General features: G+C 40.1%; 1 protein-coding gene across 4 annotated transcripts in view; it reads left to right on the top strand.

Annotated features, from left to right (window-relative positions):
• Positions 1–24,509, top strand: part of fig4a (FIG4 phosphoinositide 5-phosphatase a) — an 88,526-nt gene that overhangs the window by 16,065 nt on the left and 47,952 nt on the right. For all 4 annotated transcript variants that reach the window (XM_079639536.1, XM_079639535.1, XM_079639537.1 and 1 more), the window contains exons 6-11: positions 796–846; positions 2,590–2,720; positions 3,320–3,448; positions 5,762–5,862; positions 9,794–9,956; positions 17,984–18,081. In XM_079639536.1, coding sequence (XP_079495662.1) covers positions 796–846; positions 2,590–2,720; positions 3,320–3,448; positions 5,762–5,862; positions 9,794–9,956; positions 17,984–18,081 — 673 coding nt within the window. The remainder of the gene's footprint in view (positions 1–795; positions 847–2,589; positions 2,721–3,319; positions 3,449–5,761; positions 5,863–9,793; positions 9,957–17,983; positions 18,082–24,509) is intronic.

The following is a 24,509-nucleotide window of genomic DNA, read 5'->3' as shown; positions in this document are numbered from 1 at the left end:
TGAGTGAGTGTGTGAGTGAGTGAGTGTGGGAGTGAGTGAGTGTGTGAGTGAGTGAGTGTGTGAGTGAGTGAGTGTGGGAGTGAGTGAGTGTGGAGTGATTGAGTGTGGGAGTGAGTGAGTGTGGGAGTGAGTGAGTGAGTGTGGAAGTGAGTGAGTGAGTGTGTGATGTGAGTGAGTGTGTGAGTGAGTGTGTGAGTGTGTGAGTGAGTGAGTGTGTGAGTGAGTGAGTGTGGGAGTGAGTGAGTGTGGGAGTGAGTGAGTGAGTGTGTGAGTGTGTGTGTGTGAGAGTGAGTGTCAGTTTAAGTCTGAAGTATTAATGGCCTGCTTTTTTTAGGTTTTAACATGGTACCTTGGCAGTACAGTGGTATCTACCATGTAGATTTGATCATATTGATAATAATCATAAATGTAATATAAAAATAATTTCTTCTCGAGCAGCACATCATCATATTATAGTGATTTCTGGAGGATCATGTGACACTGAAGACTGGAGTAATGATGATAAATTCAGCTTTGATCACAGGAATAAATTACACTTTACTGTATATTCACATAGAGAACTGATGATTAACATCTGAATAATATTTTAATAATATTATTTTTAATCAAATAAATGCTGCCTTGATGACTGTGAGCAGAAGAGACTCATTGAAAAACAATAATAAAAAAAAAGCTTTTAACCAGTAGTGTATACATTTTCATAACATGAACTCATTCAGATTAAACTTGACTTTTTGTTGTGTTTTCTCTTTAATTCTGGGCAGTTGTTGTTTACATGAATGTGTTTTTCCACAGATATGTGAGAATATTCCAGAATGTGGATCTGTCCAGTAACTTCTACTTCAGGTGAGTGTTGATCACAAGCATCACGTCTCATATTACCCATAATGCCTTGGCCTGGCGTAACTTCTCAGATCATGGTGATGGACATGAGTTCCTCAGATACTCCTCTTACTTCTCCTTTTTCCTCTCGCTTCTTTTTACCAATTTGGCTTTAACATTTCCTTCATGAAAACTTCTGTTGTTGCTTCGATTTTAATAAAGCAGCAGCTAAAATAGCTTTTCCTCACGTGTTGAATGAATGTAAGGTATGATTATTTTAAACATTTCAAGCATATTTTTTTAAGTTAAAATTTTCAAATGATCTAAAAAAACAAAACGATAATAATAATAATTACGTTTCTTTTCTACCCCCAAATCATTTCAGACTTTAATGAGACCATTTGGACAGTAAAAAAAAAAATTATTATATATGTTTTCCTCTTTGTATTTATATATTTATATTTTATCATATATATGATTTTATAATATATTTGTATATTATTTTATATTTATGTTTAGCTTTAATAAAAAAAATTAGTTTGTATTTAGCATTTTTATTTAATTTGTTTTATATATTTATATTTAAATGTATTGAATTTAATAGATTTTATTATTTTTAATTTTATATATTATTATTTATTTATTATTAATTTAATTTATTTACTACAAAAAAAATGTATTCATAATAAAATTTTCAATTCTTATGTCACAAATCCGCCTTGGTTGGACCTTTTTCAAAAACAATTTTCTTGTTATAAGGAAAGGACTTGATTCCAGTTATTTTGAAAACATGTTCATCTTAAGTATTATTAATACATTTTTTTACCCTGATTTTGAATGTGGATTTATATGATTATTAATGAGGGCATTAAATGTATATAATTTCAAAGCTGCTTTACAGAAAAAGCTTGAGTCCACATTACAATTTACAGTGTTCTGTTATCAGAGATAAGTTATGTATTTCAGAAATATACATATACAAAATCACAGTTAGCTAAAAAAAGTATTAATTTAAACAATAATAATTAAAGGCAGATGAGCTCATTGAAGTAATGAATACTTGTTTGTTAGCATTGGTGTAAACATGTTAACAACTAATTACATTAATCACTGCAGATACAAGATCTCATTCATTAGCTAACAATGTAACAGATTAGCAAGTTTCATAAGTTGTAAACGTGTTTGCTTCGGAGGTTTGTTGGTCTGTGAATGAGATGACGTCTTGTGCGCGCGCGGCTGAAGCAATTACACCTGAACGCTGATGAACTCGAAGTTCATTCATCTCTAAGCAACATCCGCTGTCGCCTAGCAACGGTGCTTTCTGCATCCTCCTGCTCGGCCGTTAAGAGTGATTATTCTTAGCCCGTGACCCTTTGACCTCTGACCCTCAGACCCTACATTATGACGTGAGCCACTCGCTGCAGTGTAACGTGTCGCTGCTCCAGATGACCTTTGACCTCTGACCCTACAGTTACGACCTGAGCCACTCGCTGCAGTGTAACGTGTCGCTGCTCCAGATGACCTTTGACCTCTGACCCTACAGTTACGACCTGAGCCACTCGCTGCAGTGTAACGTGTCGCTGCTCCAGATGACCTTTGACCTCTGACCCTACAGTTACGACCTGAGCCACTCGCTGCAGTGTAACGTGTCGCTGCTCCAGATGACCTGTGACCCTTTGACCCTACAGTTACGACCTGAGCCACTCGCTGCAGTGTAACGTGTCGCTGCTCCAGATGACCTGTGACCCTTTGACCTCTGACCCTCAGTTACAGCTACGACCTGAGCCACTCGCTGCAGTGTAACGTGTCGCTGCTCCAGATGACCTGTGACCCCGGAGAGAGCGGTGGGAGACAGGACAGCTTCGACATCTTCGAGGAGGAGGGGCTTCCCACGCAAGGTGTGTTATTGCATTTTGTTTTTTAAACGCTTTGCATTCTTTTTAATATATTTTCTTTTATTTTACATATTTTATATGTAATTTTATATATTTATATGTAAAGTTTAATTGTGTGTATATATGAAATAAATAAAATACAAAATTGAATGTACATTAATATAAAACACAAAAATATATTATTATAATTTTAATTTGATTAAATTTATTCATTTTTGTATATTTATATTTTAAATATTTAATTAAATTTTATACCCTTCTGCAAAATATATTTAAAAAATATATTTTTTTTTGATTTTTAATTTAATTTAAATAATTTAATTAGATTTTAATAATTAAATTTTTTTTTTATATATATATATATTTTAAATACGTTTTATTTTTTATTTTATACTCTTTTGCAAAATACAGTTAAAATCATTTACATTTATTTTATTCTTTTGTTTTTAGAGTCTCGAAGTTCTCAAGTTTTGTTGTCTTTTTTGTTTCTTTTCTTGCTATGAGCAACAAACTCCAGTTATTTATCACCGTTTGACTGTCAAACTGTTGTGTTCAGTCTTGTGTGTGTGTGTGAGTTGGTAATTGCGTTGTGTGTTTTTCAGTCGTTCACGGCTTCAGTAACGAACCCTACGCTAAGTATGTGTGGAACGGCAGTCTGTTGGAGAAGGTCAAGGACATCGTGCATCCTGATTGGCTGTTGTACATCATCCACGGATTCTGCGGCCAATCCAGTATCCTCTTATATATTGCGTGTGTGTGTGTGTGTGTGTCTTCTATAGGGGTATATTGACTTGTGCATGAGATGAAATGTTGTTGTGGTCACCGTGACCATCTGTCTGGGGTCTATAGTGCATACGGATGTTTTCATGATCCTGGCTCATATAGATGAGCGCCTCTAACCGCAAAGTGTGTGCCCGTTTCATATTAATGCACATGCATGTGTGTTTATGAGATAACAAACATAGAAACAGCGTCCATAAACTAAAGCAGCTGTGCACAGTGTAGGCAGCTTTCTTTTTAGAAATCTAGTTATGCAGTTGCTTTCCATACATTTTACCATGCAAAAAACTTCACTATTTCCATATTATTTGATTTGTTATTTTATACCCTTCTGCAAAATACAGTTAAAACATACATATTTTATAAAATTGTATTACCTTCTGCAAAATACAGTTAAAACGTACTTATTACGTTTATTTTTTTATTTTATATTTTTTTATTATTATATGCCCTTGAGCAAAATGCAGTTAAAACATACTTACCGGTATTTATTAAAAAAATGATTATTATATTTTCCCCTTCTGAAAACGCGTAACTTTTTGCTGTCTACTTTTTAATGTAATTTAATTAAATGTAAAATTTTGTATTAAAATACCCTTCTTCAAAATATAGTTATAACTTTTATTTTACTTTATTTTATTTCCTGCTACAAAATACATATACACCCTACTTTTTAATGTAATAAAATATATATATATATATATATATTTTTATTTTTTATTTTTTTTATTGTATTATATTTTATATAATTTCTTGCTGAATGCAGCTAATAAAAATTCTGTCTACTTTTTAATGTAATTTAATTAAATGTACGGTAATATTTTCATTTATTTAATTTTTTATTTTATTTTATTTTATTCCCTGCTAAAAAATGCAACAAAAATGTTTTAATTATTTTGTTTAGTTTTATTCCCTGTTGCAAAATGCAGCAATCAACTTTTAATGTAATTGAATTAAAAAAAAAGAAAAGTTTTTTTTGTGCTATTTTTTAAATTTATTTTATTTTTATTTCCTGCTGCAAAATCCATCTAAAGCCAGCTGGGTTAGAGGGTTAATGGGCTCAACTACCCGCTGTTGTTTCACAGGTTTCTCCTGCTCCACAAACCCTCTCGATGTGACCTGTTTCCCCAGAGAGTTCAGGAGGGTCAAAACTCAACAAAAAAGCGAAAGAAACACAAAGAGAGAAATAATCCCCTGCAGAAAGTCTGGCGCTGTTGATTGCTTGTGTTGTTGTAATGGTTTCTCCCACTTCCCCATGACGAGCCGAATGAGCGGTCAACAAGTTCATGGATGTCAGAGGCATTCTGGGAGAACGATATCACAGTAGATTTAAAAGACAAATGCATTTATAGGAGCAAGACGTGAACTGTGAAAAACACTAAAAATACAAAATATTAAATAAGAAACATTATGAAACTAAAATATAGGACATTTCATTTCACTGACAAAAATAATAAATATTCTGTAATTTTTGACCGACACGCGAAGAGCACCAGAGGGTTAAAGCGGTGGTATAATGCCGTCTCTGATGTCCCCAGAGTGTGTGTGTGAAGTTTTAGCTCAAAATACCCCACAGATATTTTTATATATCATGTTAAAGTCGTCACTTTTTGACGGTGAGGAAAAAAACTGTTTTTGTGTCTATCCCTTTAAATGCAAATGAACTGCTGCTCCCGGCACAGGGGGCGGAGCTACAAGAGCTTGTGTTCTTTTACCTCACACACACACACGCATGCACTGAACATTTCAAAAACTTTTAGCCTTTTATGTTCAAACCGGAGTCAGAATGATGGAGAGACTCAAGAAGTGACACATGTAGAAGAACAGGACATTTCTGAATGGTTAGTTGATGAATTTATGTAGATTATGTGTAGTTATCATCTAGTCACTGATTAGCATATTCTGTCTTGATAATCTATAAATCGTGTGCTGGGGGCGGGGTTTATGTAAATTTTAGGGTTAGTAATGTCACTAATGGGAGGAATGTCGTGTAGTTTCTACCAGCCGTCTGTTGTAGTTCTTAAAAAGCGATTTCTGTAAAAGCAAATATCTCTCTTTGCTCTGAACTTTGAGCGCTGTAACTTTGCAGATGTTGTTTATGATCAAACACAACATTACACACTAACTACAGTTAGAAAAGTCAAATCATGTTCAACCACCGCTTTAAACGATTTTATAAACTAAGCTTTAGATATGCCATTTATGTTGATATCTGTTTTTTTGCATGCATTTTGTGTTGTTGTTCCTTAAGCTTTCGTCTCCAGAGCTGCTGATCTACGGCCGGCCGGTGTACGTCACGCTGATCGCCCGCCGCTCCAGCCGCTTCGCTGGCACACGCTTCCTCAAGCGAGGAGCAAACTGCGAGGTACACACTCCTGACAGACTGCTCTGTTTAGTGTGTGTGTGTGTGTGTGTGTGTGTTACCCGTCCAACTCGAGCTCTGGTTCTGCTGTGTGTTTATCTCTGTGTGTTCAGGTGGGATTATGTAATGTTGGTTTGCTCTAAAGCTGTCGGCCAGTAAAGCTTCACGAGGCTTTTATGCGGGTTTACTGCAGACTGTGATGCTTTATGATACTTTAAAAAGTGCAGACTGAAAACTTTCGACTACTCATCAGTAGCTATTGTATATGCTTATGCAGTATGCTTGCATTAAAATAATTTAAAATGTTTTTTAATTTAATACAGTGCTTTATCTGGCCTCTTTTTAGTGAGAGTGAGAGAGAGTGTAAAATGAGAGTGAGTGTGTGAGTGAGTGAGAGAGAGTGTGAGGTGAGTGAGAGAGAGAGTGAGACTCAGAGTGAGAGAGAGTGAGTGAGAGTGAGAGAGCGAGAGAGAGAGAGTGAGAGAGTGTGTGAGTGAGAGAGCGTGTGAGTGAGTGAGAGTGTGAGTGAGTGTGAGAGTGAGTGAGTGTGAGAGTGAGTGTGAGAGTGAGTGTAAAATGTGAGTGAGAGTGAGTGTGAGGTGAGTGAGAGAGAGAGTGAGACTCAGAGTGAGAGAGAGTGAGTGAGAGTGAGAGTGAGAGAGCGAGAGAGAGAGAGTGTGAGTGAGAGAGAGTGTGAGTGAGTGTGAGAGTGAGTGAGTGTGAGAGTGAGAGAGAGTGAGTGAGAGAGTGAGAGAGAGTGAGAGTGAGTGTAAAATGAGAGTGAGTGTGAGAGAGAGTGAGAGTGAGTGAGTGTTATCGCATGCAAATCGCGGGGGATTAGCGGCCGATGAACGCTCGCCAATCTGTTAGTATGAAAGAGCCAACAACGCATCAAAGACGCTCGCAGACGCCTCGCAGACGTGTCGCCGAGCCCAGAAAAATATCTAGCATGCTAGATATCCGGAGCTGTCGCACGACTCAACCACATGTGATGTCATGAGCTACAGCCAATCAGAGCAAGGCATGGGTTGAGGTCACCGGGAATATGCGTTTTTTTTTTTTTCAGAGCAAATCATCACGCAAACAGTTTGCAGCACTAATTTCTGTCTGACGTCCATATTCAAACAAATACTCGCGTGTTGTGTAATTGTGTTCTTCTTCGCTGGGTAGTGGCGCGCGTGCTGTATTGCGTAATTTCCGGTTCGTTTTATCGCGTGATTTTTCGTGACAAAACGTGGTTTGTAGACAAGATATAATCGTTGGGTGACAGAGTCGTTGTCAACTCGTGTAGTGCGTTACCTTCTGTTGCGGATCAATCATTGTGTCGTGTGGTGTGAACAGCTCAACAACTTGAACACTCCTGATTTCACAGAGAGCAAGTCATGTAGTGTGAACCGCACTGTTCAGCCCGACGTTTTAAAATCCTGTAGTGTGAACTTGCCTTGAGTGAGTGTGAGTGTGAGAGTGAGAGAGAGTGAGAGTGAGAGAGAGTGAGAGAGCGTGTGAGTGAGATAGAGAGTGAGAGAGAGAGTGAGAGAGAGACTTAGAGTGTGAGTGTGAGAGTGAGTGAGAGTGTGAGTGAGAGAGTGAGAGAGAGAGACTTAGAGTGTGAGTGAGTGAGAGTGAGAGTGAGTGTGAGAGTGTGAGAGTGAGAGTGAGTGAGAGTGAGTGAGAGTGAGTGAGAGTGAGTGAGAGTGAGTGAGAGTGAGTGAGAGTGAGTGAGAGTGAGTGAGAGTGTGAGTGAGAGTGTGAGTGAGAGTGTGAGTGAGAGAGTGAGAGAGAGAGACTTAGAGTGTGAGTGAGTGAGTGAGAGAGTGAGAGTGAGTGTGAGAGTGAGTGAGTGTGAGTGTGAGTGAGTGTGAGTGTGAGTGTGAGTGTGAGTGAGTGAGTGAGTGTGAGTGAGTGTGTGTGAGTGTGAGTGAGTGAGTGTGAGTGAGTGAGTGAGTGAGTGTGAGTGTGTGAGTGAGTGTGAGTGTGAGTGAGTGAGTGAGTGAGTGTGAGTGAGTGAGTGTGAGTGTGAGTGTGAGTGTGAATGTGTGTGAGTGAGTGAGTGTGAGTGAGTGTGAGTGAGTGTGAGTGTGTGAGAGAGAGAGAGAGAGAGAGAGAGTGAGTGTGAGAGAGTGTGAGAGTGAGAGAGAGATAGTGAGAGTGAGAGAGAGATAGTGAGTGTGAGAGTGAGAGAGAGATAGTGAGTGAGTGTGAGAGTGAGTGAGTGTGAGTGAGTGTGAGAGAGAGAGTGTGAGTGTGAGTGTGAGTGAGTGTGAGTGTGAGTGAGAGTGTGAGAGTGAGAGTGAGTGTGAGATAGAGAGTGAGTGTGAGAGTGAGTGTGAGTGAGAGTGAGTGAGTGTGTGAGAGTGAGTGAGAGTGAGTGAGAGTGAGTGAGAGTGAGTGAGAGTGAGTGAGAGTGAGTGAGAGTGAGAGTGAGAGTGAGTGTGAGTGAGTGTGAGATAGAGAGTGAGTGTGAGAGTGAGTGTGAGAGTGAGAGTGAGTGTGAGTGTGAGATAGAGAGTGAGTGTGAGAGTGAGTGAGTGTGAGTGTGAGAGTGAGAGTGAGTGTGAGATAGAGAGTGAGTGTGAGAGTGAGTGAGTGTGAGTGAGTGTGAGTGTGAGAGTGAGAGTGAGTGTGAGATAGAGAGTGAGTGTGAGTGTGAGTGTGAGTGAGTGTGAGTGTGAGAGTGAGAGTGAGTGTGAGATAGAGAGTGAGTGTGAGAGTGAGTGTGAGTGAGAGTGAGTGAGTGTGTGAGAGTGAGTGTGAGTGAGTGTGAGTGAGAGTGAGTGAGAGTGAGTGAGAGTGAGTGAGAGTGAGTGAGAGTGAGAGTGAGAGTGAGTGTGAGAGTGAGAGAGAGTGTGAGAGAGAGTGAGTGTGAGATAGAGAGTGAGTGTGAGAGTGAGTGTGAGTGAGTGTGTGAGAGTGAGAGTGAGTGAGATTGTGAGTGAGAGAGAGAGAGTGAGAGAGAGACTTAGAGAGTGAGTGAGTGAGTGAGTGAGAGTGAGTGTGAGTGTGAGTGAGTGTGAGTGAGTGTGAGTGAGTGTGAGTGAGTGTGTGTGAGTGAGTGTGAGTGAGTGTGAGTGAGAGTGAGAGTGAGTGAGTGTGAGAGTGAGTGAGAGTGTGAGTGAGAGAGAGAGAGTGAGAGAGAGACTTAGAGTGTGAGTGAGTGAGTGAGAGTGAGTGAGTGAGAGTGAGTGTGAGTTTGAGTGTGAGTGTGAGAGTGAGTGAGTGTGAGAGTGAGAGTGAGAGTGAGTGAGAGTGAGTGAGAGTGAGTGAGAGTGAGTGAGAGTGAGTGTGAGTCTGAGTGAGAGTGAGTGAGTGAGAGTGAGTGTGTGAGAGTGAGAGTGAGAGTGAGTGTGAGTGAGTGAGAGTGAGTGAGAGAGATAGAGTGAAAGAGAGAGAGTGAGAGAGAGAGAGAGTGAGAGAGAGAGAGTGAGAGAGAGACTTAGAGTGTGAGTGAGTGAGTGTGAGTGTGTGAGAGTGAGTGTGAGAGTGAGTGTGAGAGTGAGTGTGAGTGTGAGTGTGAGTGTGAGTGTGAGAGTGAGTGTGAGTGTGAGTGTGAGTGTGAGTGTGAGTGTGAGAGTGAGTGTGAGAGTGAGTGTGAGAGTGAGTGTGAGAGTGAGTGTGAGAGTGTGAGTGTGAGTGTGAGAGTGAGTGTGAGTGTGAGAGTGAGTGTGTGAGAGTGAGAGTGAGAGTGAGTGTGTGAGAGTGAGTGTGAGTGTGAGTGTGTGAGAGTGAATATGACAGTTGAGATTCAAATTCACGAACATTCCTTCAATGCAAGTCTATGGGATTTCCACTAAATATGCAAGAGAACAACAAATAGAAACATTCTAACTTTTTACTGGACATGCGGCAGTAGTTTGAAAACAGATTTGGCAAGTTTCTAGCCTTACTACTGTACCGGCCGTACTGTAACGGATTGCGTGTGTGTGTGTGTGTTCAGGGCGATGTGGCGAACGAGGTGGAGACGGAGCAGATTATCCACGACGCCTCCGTCATGTCCTTCACTGCGGGCAGTTTCTCCTCATGTGTTCAGGTCAGGGGTTCGGTTCCTCTACACTGGTCCCAGGACATCTCCACCATGATGCCCAAACCACCCATACGCTGTAAGACACACTTCCTGTTTATTACCTCACCACGACTTCCTGTTTATCTGCTCTTAACTACTTCCTGTTTATCTGCTCTTAACTACTTCCTGTTTATCTGCTCTTAACTACTTCCTGTTTATCTTCTCTTAACTACTTCCTGTTTATCTGCTCTTAACTACTTCCTGTTTATCTGCTCTAAACTATGTCCTGTTTATCTCCTCTAAACTACTTCCTGTTTATCTACTCTAAACTACTTCCTGTTTAGCTTGTCAGCACAAACCTTCTTTTGGTGTTAAAAAACTGCTGTCGTGATTTACTAAAGACACAGTGAAGAATCAGCGATATATATGCATTTGTAGGAACCCTTTCAGACTTAAATGTATTGAATGGGAGTATTTAAACTAGAAACTAAAACTGCCAGTAGGGGGCAGTAAATGTCTAAATGAGTAAATCATTGAATCATTCATTCATTCGATTCGTTCAAATGGCTGGTTCATTCAGGAATGAAGTAAATGGCTCTTTTGATGAATGAGTCATTGAATCAATGGTTCACCCGATTGATTCGTTCAAACGGCTGATTCATTCAGGAATGATGTAAATGGCTCTCTTTATGAATGAGTCATTGAATCATTGGTTCACCCGATTGATTGCTTCAAACGGCTGATTCATTCAGGAATGAAGTAATTGACTCTCTTTATGAATGAGTCATTGAATCATTGGTTCACCAGATTGATTTGCTCAAACGGCTGATTCATTCAGGAATTAAGTAAATGGCTCTCTTTATGAATGAGTCATTGAATCAATGGTTCACCCGATTGATTTGTTCAAACAGCTGATTCATTCAGGAATTAAGTAAATGGCTCTCTTTATGAATGAGTCATTGAATCATTGGTTCACCCGATTGATTCGTTCAAACGGCTGATTCATTCAGGAATTAAGTAAATGGCTCTTTTGATGAAAGAGTCATTGAATCAATGGTTCCCCGATTGATTCGTTCAAACGGCTGATTCATTCAGGAATTAAGTAAATGGCTCTCTTTATGAATGAGTCATTGAATCATTGGTTCACCCGATTGATTTACTCATAATGCTGATTCATTCAGAAACGAAACACCGCTGTGTTACTGTGAGACGCACAACACTTCTGGTGTCATTCTAACTGTATTCTACAGACTTCATCACACAGTGAGTTCATGTTCATCAATCAACTGTATAAATGTAAGATGAACTACAGGTCTGTTGTATTTTAAGTAATTATTTAAATGAATGCATTAAATCAACAACCATAATTGTAATATTTATTGTATATGAAAATACATTTCTGCTAGTAATCCCAGTCTTAATATTCTAACATATTTCCTACATATGCATATTTCCTTAAAGGATAATTCCGGTATTTAACACCTTGAGTCTATATTGTAGTTTGTTTTGGATGAACAAGAGTGGTGGACAACATTTTTTTGGCAATGGTTCCTCTCTCGAGTTTTTGACTATAATAGAATTGGCCATGGACCCATTTAACATTGGAGTCAATGTGCATGTCCGAAAATGTCATTAAAACAGCCAATAATGTTCGTTTACAAAACTGTGCAACTCACCGAGTGGTTAGTGGTGTTCGTTGATGATTATAAACAATATATCGTCGCAATTAGGGCTGTCAAACGATTAAAATATTTAATCGCGATTAATCGCATTAATGTCATAGTTAACTCGCGATTAATCGCACATTTTTATCTATTCTAAATGTCTCTTGATTTCTTTTTGTCCCATTATTTTTTCTCATTTTAATGCTCTTATCAACATGGAAAAGTGGATCGGCTTGCTTTGTGCAAATGTTTTTTATTGAAAACAAGATTGGCATATAGCCTACTGTTCAATTCCACATTCTCACTTGGAGCAAATAATCTCTCACACAATGTAACACTGTCCATCAATAAAAGGGAGACAGAAATACTGACGAGATGACGTTACTGATAGTGACGAGTGTGCTGAGATCGCATCAGCGGTGTGTGTGTGTGTGTGTGCTTGGCCATCAAGTGGTATTTCAGACTGGACGTGCTGTGATGATAGCTCAGTTCACAAAGACAAAACACACAGATCACTTTGGTCTTGTCAACTAACCCATTTGGCAACTTTTTAAAAGTAAACTTTCCATTCAGAATCTTATTGGCCTCCATTTCGGCGTCTCGCGCTCATCATTCATCAACTCAAAACGTAACGTTAAAGCGGATCGCACACCGGCGGCGCCATTCAGCGTTTTTATTGCTGGCCATAAACTGAGAAAGCGCGCGTCCGATGTGCGAAACGAGTTGTCCTAGACGCGGCTCGGCGCTTCTCGTCCAGTCTTTGGCGGCTCGCAAGCCCAAACAAGTGTGTGCGGCGCGCCTGTTGTTTTGTTTCTGGTCTCGCTAGATTCGGTGTGGCGTTGTAGTTTTAATAACGTTACTAGTTGCTGCAAAAGCATGTGAAAAAAACTACAAAGTTTGCTAGGCGAGGCGTTAATCTCGCGATAAAAAAATTGACGCCGTTAACATGGGTTTGCGTTAACGCCGTTAATAACGCGTTTAACGGACAGCCCTAGTCGCAATATATGATTCCAATCCGTTTATTTTGCTATAGTGGAACTATTTTTTCAGACACTTCACAACCGTGTAACTTCCGCTCAATGACAAATAAAACACGACAGAAACTGTATTTCGCAACACTTTTTGTTTCTGGAACATCAACTAACATCACTAATCACTCGGTGAGTTTAACAGTTTTGTAAACGAACATTATTGGCTGTTTTAATTACATTTTCGGACATGCCCATTGACTCCAATGTTAAATGGGTCCATGGCCAATTCTATTATAGTCAAAAACTCGAGAGAGGAACCATTGTCAAAAAAAATTTGTCCACCACTCTTGTTCATCCAAAACAAACTACAATATAGAGTCAAGGTGTTAAATACCGGAATTATCCTTTAATATTTCCTACATATGCATATTTCCTACATATGCATATTTCCTTAATATTTCCTACATATGCATATTTCCTACATAGATAGACACACCGATCTATTATAGATTTAGAAACTATTTCTATATTTCTGCCCAAAAAGACCATGACCATTACTGGTAACGTTAATAATTTACATGCATATATCATAGAATCTAATCCTGTCCCACTGAACAGTCAAATCTAATATTGTACAAATATGAACTATACGGAAACATCTAGTCAGAGCCGCAGATGTTATCACGGATTGGTTAAATTGATGTTTTAGAGTTGAGGAACCACGAATTGCCAGTTTTTTTCCAGACCAATGTAACCTCAAAACAGGTTTGCTATTTATGGTTTTCATATGTATTAGCGGATTATTTTCTGTTTAATGACGTCTGAGGATGTCTCATCTTCTCTTGCATTATTTCTTTGGCTGCGTGGACTCATCTTGTGTCTGCTGAACTCATTTCACCGCTTCTCCTCCAGAGCAAAATGACATTTCATAAGCACAGCGTCTCAGACACACACACACACACACGCTGATCCAGCTGCGCGCTCGCTGCTTATCTTAGATTGGTTACCGCCAGTGTCCTCGACTTCTCTCTGTGTGTGTGTGTGTGTGTGTTTGCTCAGGTTGGACGTTTCCGCTTTGAGCAAGAGATTCCTGTCCAACACGAATTGTTTTATGCATTAATGCTTTGAAAGCATTGCAGAGCTGCAGTTTGTTCTTGGCCGGACGTGCGAGGACCGAATTGAGTTTTCTTTCACCCCTTCATGCACTAAAATTGTTTAAAATTGCTTGAATGTTTAAACTGGCAAGACTTATAGGAGTAGTTCAGTTCAGAATTAAAATTTCCTGATCATTTACTCTCCCCGCGTCAAGATGTTCATGTCTTTCTTTCTTCAGTGGAAAAGAAATGAAGGTTTTTGAGAAACACACTCCAGATGTTCTCCATATAGTGTCTTCAATGGGGTCCAAACTGGTCCAGATGTGAGTTTCAGTGACCTTTCACACGTGACCCTGTATCCCAAACCCAGTCTGGAGCCGCACGGGTATATCTGTGGCAATAGCAACTATACATTATATGGGTCAAAATTATCCATTTTTCTTTTATGCCAAAAATCATGAGGATATTAAGATCATGTTCCATGAAGATATTTAGTAAATGTCCTACCGTAAATATATAAAACATGTATTTTTGTGAGTGAATGCAGCACAATCGTGAACATAAATGCACAACTTTAAAGGAGATTTTCTCAATGTTTACATTTTTTTGCTCCTCAGATTCCAGATTTTCAATAGTTGTGTCTCGACCAAATATTGTCCTATCCTAACACACCACACATCACTGGAGAGATTATTTATTCAGCTTTCAGATGATGTATACACCTCAATTTAAAAAAAATGACCCATGTGACTGGTTTTGTGGCCCAGGGTCACACATATTATATGACTATTATATTATATTATATATACTTTTTTTTTTTATAAAATGTCCGCTGGTTTGTCTAGATGAGACTCTTATTCCTCGGCTGGATCGTGTCGAGACTTTGAAGCTGCACTGAAACTCACATCTGGACCTTCAAACCCGTTGGAATTTTTAATTCTGAAGTGATTTAATCCTTTAAAACATCCAAGTGAAAAACGTTCCATTCGGGCCGGTGATAATAAACCCATTAACTGCCCCGAGTGTCTTTCATGCTGCCCGGTCCTTATTGTCGATCCCTGAATTTTGAAGTAAATTCTTAAGTGTCTTTTAAGACGGTCAGATCTGACTTGAACTGTTTTTCCTCACTCTTTTTTTTGGCAAATTGAACTAATCCTAATAACCCCAATCCAGACAAAAACAGCATGTTGGTCTCGTTTTTTAAAAATCTGTTTGACCGCAACCAGTTTTCTTCTGTGCATTACACGTGAAACTGGAAAAATTAGAATATGGTGCAAAAGTTAATTTTTATTTCAGTAATTCAACTTAAAAGGTGAAACTAATATATTATATAGACTCATTACATGCAAAGTGAGATATTTCAAGCCTTTATTTGTTATAATTGTGGCTTACAGCTTATGAAAACCCCAAATTCAAGTGGTCCCAAAAGGTTTTCATAAGCTGTAAGCCATAATCATCAAAATTATAACAAATAAAGGCTTGAAATATCTCACTTTGCATGTAATGAGTCTATATAATATATTAGTTTCACCTTTTAAGTTGAATTACTGAAATAAATGAACTTTTGCACCATATTCTATTTTTTTTTCAGTTTCACCTGCAAAGCAAAAATTATACCCGGATATGCTCTGTTATGATGAATTATATGTGATTTTTTTTTATTAATTTCCATATTCGTTCTCCTCTCATCTTTCTAATACGTTGCGCAATTTACCAGACTCAGTGTCCTTCTGTCAGAAGAAGATGTGTTTGTGAAGAATGTTTTCTGTAATTACTCCAGGTCAGTTTGTTATAGGCTCAAAACACCGTTCGCACAAAGAGCTTCCAAGGTAACATTGATTTTCTGGTAAACACAAACTGGAAAAAGGGTGTTACGCAAGGCTCGATTCTTGGCCCGCTTTCATTGATTGTTTGTGGTGTGAGATAATGAGTCTTGGTTTTTCTCTTTCTCCGCTAGCTTGCATCACGCTGCCATTTCCATGAGTTTAGTCTGACCTGCGTGAAGGACCTTTCACTGAATAAGCATTCGATTACGCCGACTTTGAATGTGCTTTGTGTGGCGTTAATGAAGTCGTGTAAAAGGGAGATTTGTGTATGCAAGAAAACCTCGTTCTCATAACCTACTTCTGGGAGTGTATTGTGTGTTATGCTCTAATCTGTTTGTAAGTGTGTAACTGGATTGAGTCAGACTTATGGCCCACATAGTGCTTCACCTCATATTCTTATGGTAGCCCACTTTACATAAGAACTAAATGCATAATTATGAGAGAAAACTGCAAAATTATGAGACACTAAGCCATATAATTATGAGATTAAAAAGTCAAAATTATGTCATAGTTATGTCTTTTAATATTCAGTCAAATTTAAAATGGCATTTAGAAGCTGATATGGCAATAAAATCAAATACAAACTAATAAAATCAGCTCTTTATGAGCTCAGTCCTAAATCATGCACATTAACTGAACCAACCAAAAAAACTGGGATTCCACATGGCCCTTTTTTTTTTTGGGGGGGGGGGTGATTTGAAACGTAAAATGTGAACGACTTCTGGAAGTTTCTCATTCGAGCAGATTGGAGCTGTGACTAAAAATGGATGGCTTTGCTTTAAAAATGACTCATGTCATCCTCGTGACTTCTAGACCAAACACTCTTCATGATGGTAAACCTGTTAGTTGATCACCTGAATGTAAAGCGTGTGTGTAAAGACTTTTCCCAAGATGTAAAATAAGTCTCTGATGTCCCCAGAGTGTGAGTTTGAAGTTTCAGCTCTAAATACCCCACAGATATTTTTATATCATATGTTAAAGTTGTCACTTTTTGAGGGTGAGCAAAAAAAAACAAATTTTTTTGTGTCTGTCCCTTTAAATGCAAATGAGCCGCTGCTCCCGGCAGAGAGGGCGGAGCTTCAAGAGCTTGTGTCCTTTTACCACACACACATGCACTAAAAATATCAAAAAAAATTGACTTTTATGTTCAAACAAAGTCAGAAAGATGGAGAGACTCGAGAACAGTGTTGTTTTTGGCAGCCCTTTTAGTCTTAGTCTTAGTCTTTTTGACGAAAATGCTTTTTAGTTTTAGTCACATTTTAGTCACTTATAAACTTGATCGTTTTAGTCAAGTTTTAGTCGACGAAAACGCAAAAAGGTTTTAGTCAATTTTAGTAAAAAAAAAAAAGAAGTAGTCTTTAACAAATTAATTTAGGTTAAAAAGTATTGGAAATGGGCTTAGGTTTGACAGGTTGCAGCAAGTGTTGCAATTCATAAAACAACAGTTAACCTTAAACCCTTTGCATAATAAACTAGACTTTCTGAATAATTTGATTGGTTGGGTCCTTACATGCGCTTCGTGAGGCACACACGCACACTAGCACACACACGCAAGGTCTCTCGCTCCCTTTCTCTGCTGTGCGCGCGCTACACATGCGCGCTCTTGCTCGCTCGATCTAGATTCCAGGAGATTTTAACTAATTTGCGGGCAATTCTGAAATTAGCGTACACTATGGGATTTTTTTCATTATTGATTGTACAGAGGTCAAAATTATCGCACAAATACGATAAATATCGTACGTCTGGCAACACTGGTTGTTGTTGTGTGGAATCTGGTGCGCGGCAGCCGGGTGGTGGGCCCAAAACAACGATTAGAATGCGGCATTGCTGATACTTTTTTTTAGCTCAAAACAGGCCGATTTCACGCAAAATAGGCAGAAATGACATGCATTGTGAACGTCGTTCCATCTCGTCTCGTCAACGAAAACTCGAAAACGTCTCGTTATGTTTTAGTCACCTTAGAGCCATTTTTAGCTAGTCATCGTAACATTATCGTCATTAAAAAAAGGTGCGTCAACGAAATAATTGCGTTATCGTCATCGCTGACAAAAACAACATTGCTCGAGAAGAAGTGACAACATTTCTGAATGGTTAGTTGATGAATTTATGTAGATTGTGTAGTCTTCTACAGTAGACTTCTAGTCACTGATTAGCATAAAATTAAAAAAAAAAAAAAAACTTTTTATTATTTTGTATTTTGAGCACTTCTTGCGTTATTTTTGCCTCTTCATGATGACTCGCTTGCTGTAATCCTCAGTTGTAAGTCGCTTTGGATAAAAGCGTCTGCTAAATGACTAAATTTAAATGTAAATATTCTGTCTTGATAATCTATAAATCGTGTTCCGGGGGCGGGGTTTATGCAAATTTTAGGGTTGGTGATGTCACTAACCCGGGAGGAATGTCATTTTTTTGTATTTCTTTAAAAGCAAATATCTCCCTTTGCTTTGAACTTTGAGCGTTGTAACTTTGCAGATGTTGTTTATGATCAAACAGCAACATCACACACTAACTACAGTTAGAAAAGTGAAATCATAATCACCCCTTTAAACGCTTGTGTTGTGTTGTACAGTGGACCAGGCCGACCCGTACGCTCATGTCGCTGCTCTTCACTTCGATCAGATGCTGCAGAGATTCGGGTCGCCCATCATCATCCTCAACCTCGTCAAGGTGAGTCTGTGTTTCTGATCCGATCTTTCTTGGGGAATAAACACACAGAAACACACCCGGGAACATTTCACCCCGAAACACATGGAAATTATCTTTTGCGGGATATTAATCCACCAAAATATCAATATTGGAGAACTGTAATATTGACTGTAAAACATGTATTTGAAAGAAACATACTTTAAAAGAATGTTGTTGTTTTTTTTAGATGGACAGGAAAACGTGAAAAAAACTTTTGCTGATAAAATTTTGCAGATTTTTTGCAAATTTTGTAATTTTGCGTTTTTTTTAAGGGATCAAATGATTGACCACAGGGGACTTTAATATTTTAAATGAGAACAAATGAGAAAAATTGTTGGTGATATTAAAGGAAATCCCAACTTTTCAATAACAGGAGATTTAATTATTGTCTCTTGCACCAACTTTAAAATACACTGTTTAAAAAATTAATTTTTGAAGGTGAGGAATCACCAGAATGTTAATTTTTGAGAACTGTAATATTTTCATGTATTTTGAAAGAAACAAACTTTAAAATAATGTTTTTTTTTAGATGGACACAGGAAAACTTTACAGTTCTTCTCACATTACAAGTACATTATATTTTATGAACATTTGTTGTGCAGAATTGCCAATGTTTGATTATGATCTTCCATTAAATAGTATTTAGAAGCTGATATAGCAATAAATCATAACTAAATACTTTAACAGAAAATGAAGTCTGTTTGTTTGTTTAGGACAATTCAGGTTTTTTTTGCGATGTGAGTTTCGTCTGCTCACCAAGCCTGCATTTATTTGATCAAAAATACAGTAAAAATTGTGAAATATTATTACAATTTAAAATATGAATATATTTATTCAAAGCTGAATTTAGCATCATTACTCCAGTCTTCAGTGTCACATGATCCTTCAGAAATCAGTATAATATGATGATCTGATGCTCAAGACACATTTATGATTATTATCAGTGTTGAAAATAGTCATATTTTTGTGAAAACCGTGATTATTTTTATTGTTCAGGATTCTTTGATGAATAGTAAGTTCAAAAGAACAGCGTTTATTTGAAATATGATCTTTCGTAACATTATAAAGTGTCACTTTTGGTCAATGTTTCATCCTTGCTGAATGAAAGTATTAATATCTTTTGAAATATTACTGACCCGAGCTTTTGTGCTTCACATTAACACTTTTATCTAATGCACCACTGACTACACACACACACACACACACACACACACACACACACACACACACACACACACACACACACACACAGTCTCACGTTGGCTCCAGGAACAAAGACCCGAATCTGCTCGGTCCAGTTTGATCCGCACACATGATGTCCGTGTGAAGGCCATGTGCCAGAAGCAGATCTGTGTGTGTGTGTGTGTGTGTGTTTAACACACACTTGTGCCTGACAGGTGTAAAACATGTGTGTTCAGAGTGTGTGTGTCTCCGTCCGGATAAAAGCATGTGACAAAAGATCCTTAATGACCCAAATGAGGCGAATTACATGCTAAGAATGCTGTGTAATTAACTCCACACTCGTTTAGTGGAGCATGTGGTCGCACACGTGTGTGTGTGTGTGTGTGTGCTAAATACACTGTAAATGTGTGTGTTTGTGAGTGCATTGAGCTGTGTGTGTGTGTGTGTGAGTGTTTTCCACTGGCCTCCAGTAGAGAGTGTGTGTCAGCGCTTTGTTGATGATGATGATGATGTGGGAGGCAGACGGCATTGTGGGCCGCAGGAGGAATCGGACAAACGCAGAATAATTTCTAAGATCGCTGGAGTCGTTAAACAGCACGTGCAGATGTGGCCCGCGGATTGAGTGTGTGAACCAGCGGATCACGTGTGTGTGTGTGTTTCTGTGTGTGTTTCTGTGTGTGTTTCTGTGTGTGTGTGTTTCTGTGTGTGTTTCTGTGTGTGTTTCTGTGTGTGTTTCTGTGTGTGTTTCTGTGTGTGTGTGTGTTTCTGTGTGTGTTTCTGTGTGTGTGTGTGTTTCTGGTGTGTGTGTGTGTGTTTCTGTGTGTGTTTCTGTGTGTGTTTCTGTGTGTGTGTGTTTCTGTGTGTGTTTCTGTGTGTGTTTCTGTGTGTGTTTCTGTGTGTGTTTCTGTGTGTGTGTGTGTTTCTGCGTGCGTGTGTGTGTGTGTTTCTGGTGTGTGTGTGTTTCTGCGTGTGTGTGTTTCTGCGTGTGTGTGTGTGTGTGTGTTTCTGTGCGTGTGTGTGTGTTTCTGGTGTGTGTGTTTCTGGTGTGTGTGTGTGTTTCTGGCGTGTGTGTTTCTGGCGTGTGTGTTTCTGGCGTGTGTGTTTCTGCGTGTGTGTTTCTGGTGTGTGTGTTTCTGCGTGTGTGTTTCTGGCGTGTGTTTCTGCGTGTGTGTTTCTGGTGTGTGTGTTTCTGGCGTGTGTGTTTCTGTGTGTGTTTCTGCGCCCGTGTGTGTTTCTGTGTGTGTGTGTTTCTGCGTGTGTGTGTTTCTGCGTGTGTGTGTGTGTGTGTTTCTGTGCGTGTGTGTGTGTTTCTGCGCCCATGTGTGTTTCTGTGTGTGTGTGTTTCTGTGTGTGTTTCTGTGTGTGTTTCTGTGTGTGTGTGTGTTTCTGCGTGCGTGTGTGTGTGTGTGTGTGTGTGTTTCTGCGCCCATGTGTGTTTCTGTGTGTGTGTGTTTCTGTGTGTGTTTCTGTGTGTGTTTCTCTGTGTGTGTGTGTTTCTGCGTGCGTGTGTGTGTGTGTGTGTGTTTCTGGTGTGTGTGTGTGTGTTTCTGCGTGTGTGTGTGTGTTTCTGCGTGTGTGTGTTTCTGCGTGTGTGTGTGTGTGTGTTTCTGTGCGTGTGTGTTTCTGGTGTGTGTGTTTCTGGTGTGTGTGTGTGTTTCTGGCGTGTGTGTTTCTGGCGTGTGTGTTTCTGGCGTGTGTGTTTCTGCGTGTGTGTTTCTGGTGTGTGTGTTTCTGCGTGTGTGTTTCTGGCGTGTGTTTCTGCGTGTGTGTTTCTGGTGTGTGTGTTTCTGGCGTGTGTGTTTCTGTGTGTGTTTCTGCGCCCGTGTGTGTTTCTGTGTGTGTGTGTTTCTGCGTGTGTGTGTTTCTGCGTGTGTGTGTGTGTGTGTTTCTGTGCGTGTGTGTGTGTTTCTGCGCCCATGTGTGTTTCTGTGTGTGTGTGTTTCTGTGTGTGTTTCTGTGTGTGTTTCTGTGTGTGTGTGTGTTTCTGCGTGCGTGTGTGTGTGTGTGTTTCTGCGCCCATGTGTGTTTCTGTGTGTGTGTGTTTCTGTGTGTGTTTCTGTGTGTGTTTCTGTGTGTGTTTCTGTGTGTGTGTGTGTTTCTGCGTGCGTGTGTGTGTGTGTGTGTGTGTTTCTGGTGTGTGTGTGTGTGTTTCTGCGTGTGTGTGTGTGTTTCTGCGTGTGTGTGTTTCTGCGTGTGTGTGTGTGTGTGTTTCTGTGCGTGTGTGTGTGTTTCTGGTGTGTGTGTTTCTGGTGTGTGTGTGTGTTTCTGGCGTGTGTGTTTCTGGCGTGTGTGTTTCTGGCGTGTGTGTTTCTGCGTGTGTGTTTCTGGTGTGTGTGTTTCTGCGTGTGTGTTTCTGGCGTGTGTTTCTGCGTGTGTGTTTCTGGTGTGTGTGTTTCTGGCGTGTGTGTTTCTGTGTGTGTTTCTGCGCCCGTGTGTGTTTCTGTGTGTGTGTGTTTCTGCGTGTGTGTGTTTCTGCGTGTGTGTGTGTGTGTGTTTCTGTGCGTGTGTGTGTGTTTCTGCGCCCATGTGTGTTTCTGCGTGTGTGTGTTTCTGCGTGTGTGTGTTTCTGCGTGTGTGTGTGTGTGTGTTTCTGTGCGTGTGTGTGTGTTTCTGTGCGTGTGTGTGTGTTTCTGGTGTGTGTGTGTGTGTGTGTTTCTGGTGTGTGTGTGTGTTTCTGGCGTGTGTGTTTCTGGCGTGTGTGTTTCTGGCGTGTGTGTTTCTGGCGTGTGTGTTTCTGGCATGTGTGTTTCTGGCGTGTGTGTTTCTGGCGTGTGTGTTTCTGGCATGTGTGTTTCTGGCGTGTGTTTCTGCGTGTGTGTTTCTGGTGTGTGTGTTTCTGGCGTGTGTGTTTCTGTGTGTGTTTCTGCGCCCGTGTGTGTTTCTGTGTGTGTTTCTGCGCGTGCGTGTGTTTCTGCGTGTGTGTGTGTTTCTGGTGTGTGTGTGTGTGTTTCTGGTGTGTGTGTGTGTGTGTTTCTGCATGTGTGTTTCTGCGTGTGTGTTTCTGGTGTGTGTGTTTCTGCGTGTGTGTTTCTGGCGTGTGTGTTTCTGCGTGTGTGTTTCTGGCGTGTGTGTTTCTGGCATGTGTGTTTCTGGCATGTGTGTTTCTGGCGTGTGTGTTTCTGGCGTGTGTTTCTGCGTGTGTGTTTCTGGTGTGTGTGTTTCTGGTGTGTGTGTTTCTGGCGTGTGTGTTTCTGTGTGTGTTTCTGCGCCCGTGTGTGTTTCTGTGTGTGTTTCTGCGCGTGCGTGTGTTTCTGCGTGTGTGTGTGTTTCTGGTGTGTGTGTGTGTGTGTTTCTGGTGTGTGTGTGTGTGTGTTTCTGCATGTGTGTTTCTGCGTGTGTGTTTCTGGTGTGTGTGTTTCTGCGTGTGTGTTTCTGGCGTGTGTGTTTCTGCGTGTGTGTTTCTGGCGTGTGTGTTTCTGGCATGTGTGTTTCTGGCATGTGTGTTTCTGGCGTGTGTGTTTCTGGCGTGTGTTTCTGCGTGTGTGTTTCTGGTGTGTGTGTTTCTGGCGTGTGTGTTTCTGTGTGTGTTTCTGGTGTGTGTGTTTCTGGCGTGTGTGTTTCTGTGTGTGTTTCTGGTGTGTGTGTTTCTGGCGTGTGTGTTTCTGTGTGTGTTTCTGCGCCCGTGTGTGTTTCTGTGTGTGTTTCTGCGCGTGCGTGTGTTTCTGCGTGTGTGTGTGTTTCTGGTGTGTGTGTGTGTGTGTTTCTGGTGTGTGTGTGTGTGTGTTTCTGCATGTGTGTTTCTGCGTGTGTGTTTCTGGTGTGTGTGTTTCTGGCGTGTGTGTTTCTGTGTGTGTTTCTGCGCGTGTGTGTGTGTTTCTGGTGTGTGTGTTTCTGTGTGTGTTTCTGTGTGTGTTTCTGGCGTGTGTGTGTGTTTCTGGTGTGTGTGTTTCTGTGTGTGTTTCTGTGTGTGTTTCTGGCGTGTGTGTGTGTTTCTGTGTGTGTTTCTGTGTGTGTTTCTGTGTGTGTGTTTCTGGCGTGTGTGTGTGTTTCTGGTGTGTGTGTTTCTGGTGTGTGTGTTTCTGGCGTGTGTGTTTCTGGCGTGTGTGTTTCTGGCGTGTGTGTTTCTGTGTGTGTTTCTGTGTGTGTTTCTGTGTGTGTTTCTGGTGTGTGTGTTTCTGGTGTGTGTGTTTCTGGTGTGTGTGTTTCTGGTGTGTGTGTTTCTGGCGTGTGTGTTTCTGGCGTGTGTGTTTCTGGCGTGTGTGTTTCTGGCGTGTGTGTTTCTGTGTGTGTTTCTGCGCGTGTGTGTGTGTTTGTTTCTAGTGTGTGTGTTTCTGGCGTGTGTGTGTGTTTCTGGCATGTGTGTTTCTGGCGTGTGTGTTTCTGCGTGTGTGTTTCTGTGTGTGTTTCTGCGCCCGTGTGTGTTTCTGTGTGTGTTTCTGCGCGCGCGTGTGTTTCTGCGTGTGTTTCTGCGTGTGTGTGTGTGTGTGTTTCTGGTGTGTGTGTGTTTCTGGTGTGTGTGTGTGTGTTTCTGCGTGTGTGTGTTTCTGTGTGTGTGAAGTCTTCCTCGTCTTCAGCTTGGATTAGTCACTGTTCCCTATAGAGGAGCAGAAGGACGTTGTGTTTGATCCACATCCACATCATGTGCTTCGCTGCTCATCTCGGATGCAAAACACAATCCTTGTTATTTTCTTGAGTTTCACAGTTGATGCTTTTATGACTCGTATAGATAGAAATATGCAAATGGTGCAGATGCTGATATTTATATGGACAAACATGAGATTAAATTATCATGCTTGTAATGTAAATCAGTGAGATCTTTATAGCAGAGACTTGCATGAACTTCATATCAATATCTCACAATAATATGTCTTAATAAGATGATATTTAAATGCTTAGTTTTAACACTCCACTTTTTTTGGAAAGGTCATTTTCCAGTTCCCCTAGAGTTCGTTTCCGAATCCATTCAGCCGATCTCCAAAAAAAGTGCAGTGTTCCTTTAATGTTTTGAGTAATCGTACAAACTTACACACACTGGGTCTCGTTCATGAAACACGAGCAGAACGGATGTTTGTGTAAATCGTGTGTAAAGTGGTTCTGGCGTAAATTTATTAATATTAATATTATTATTTATCATTAATAAGGCTGCATTTTAATTCACCTTAATCGGGTACATATTTACACAGCATTTTGAAAAAATATGATATATAGTAATTACATTCGGTTTTTCTTTTTACTTTTATTATGAGAGCCAGTGATAGCATCTGCAAACGGTACACTTTAATCACATA

Source organism: Phoxinus phoxinus, assembly GCF_949152265.1.
Source record: "Phoxinus phoxinus genome assembly, chromosome: 16".
Classification (NCBI taxonomy): domain Eukaryota; kingdom Metazoa; phylum Chordata; class Actinopteri; order Cypriniformes; family Leuciscidae; genus Phoxinus; species Phoxinus phoxinus.
The sequence above is the reverse complement of the archived record's forward strand: the minus strand, read 5'-3'. Positions and strand labels throughout refer to the sequence as shown.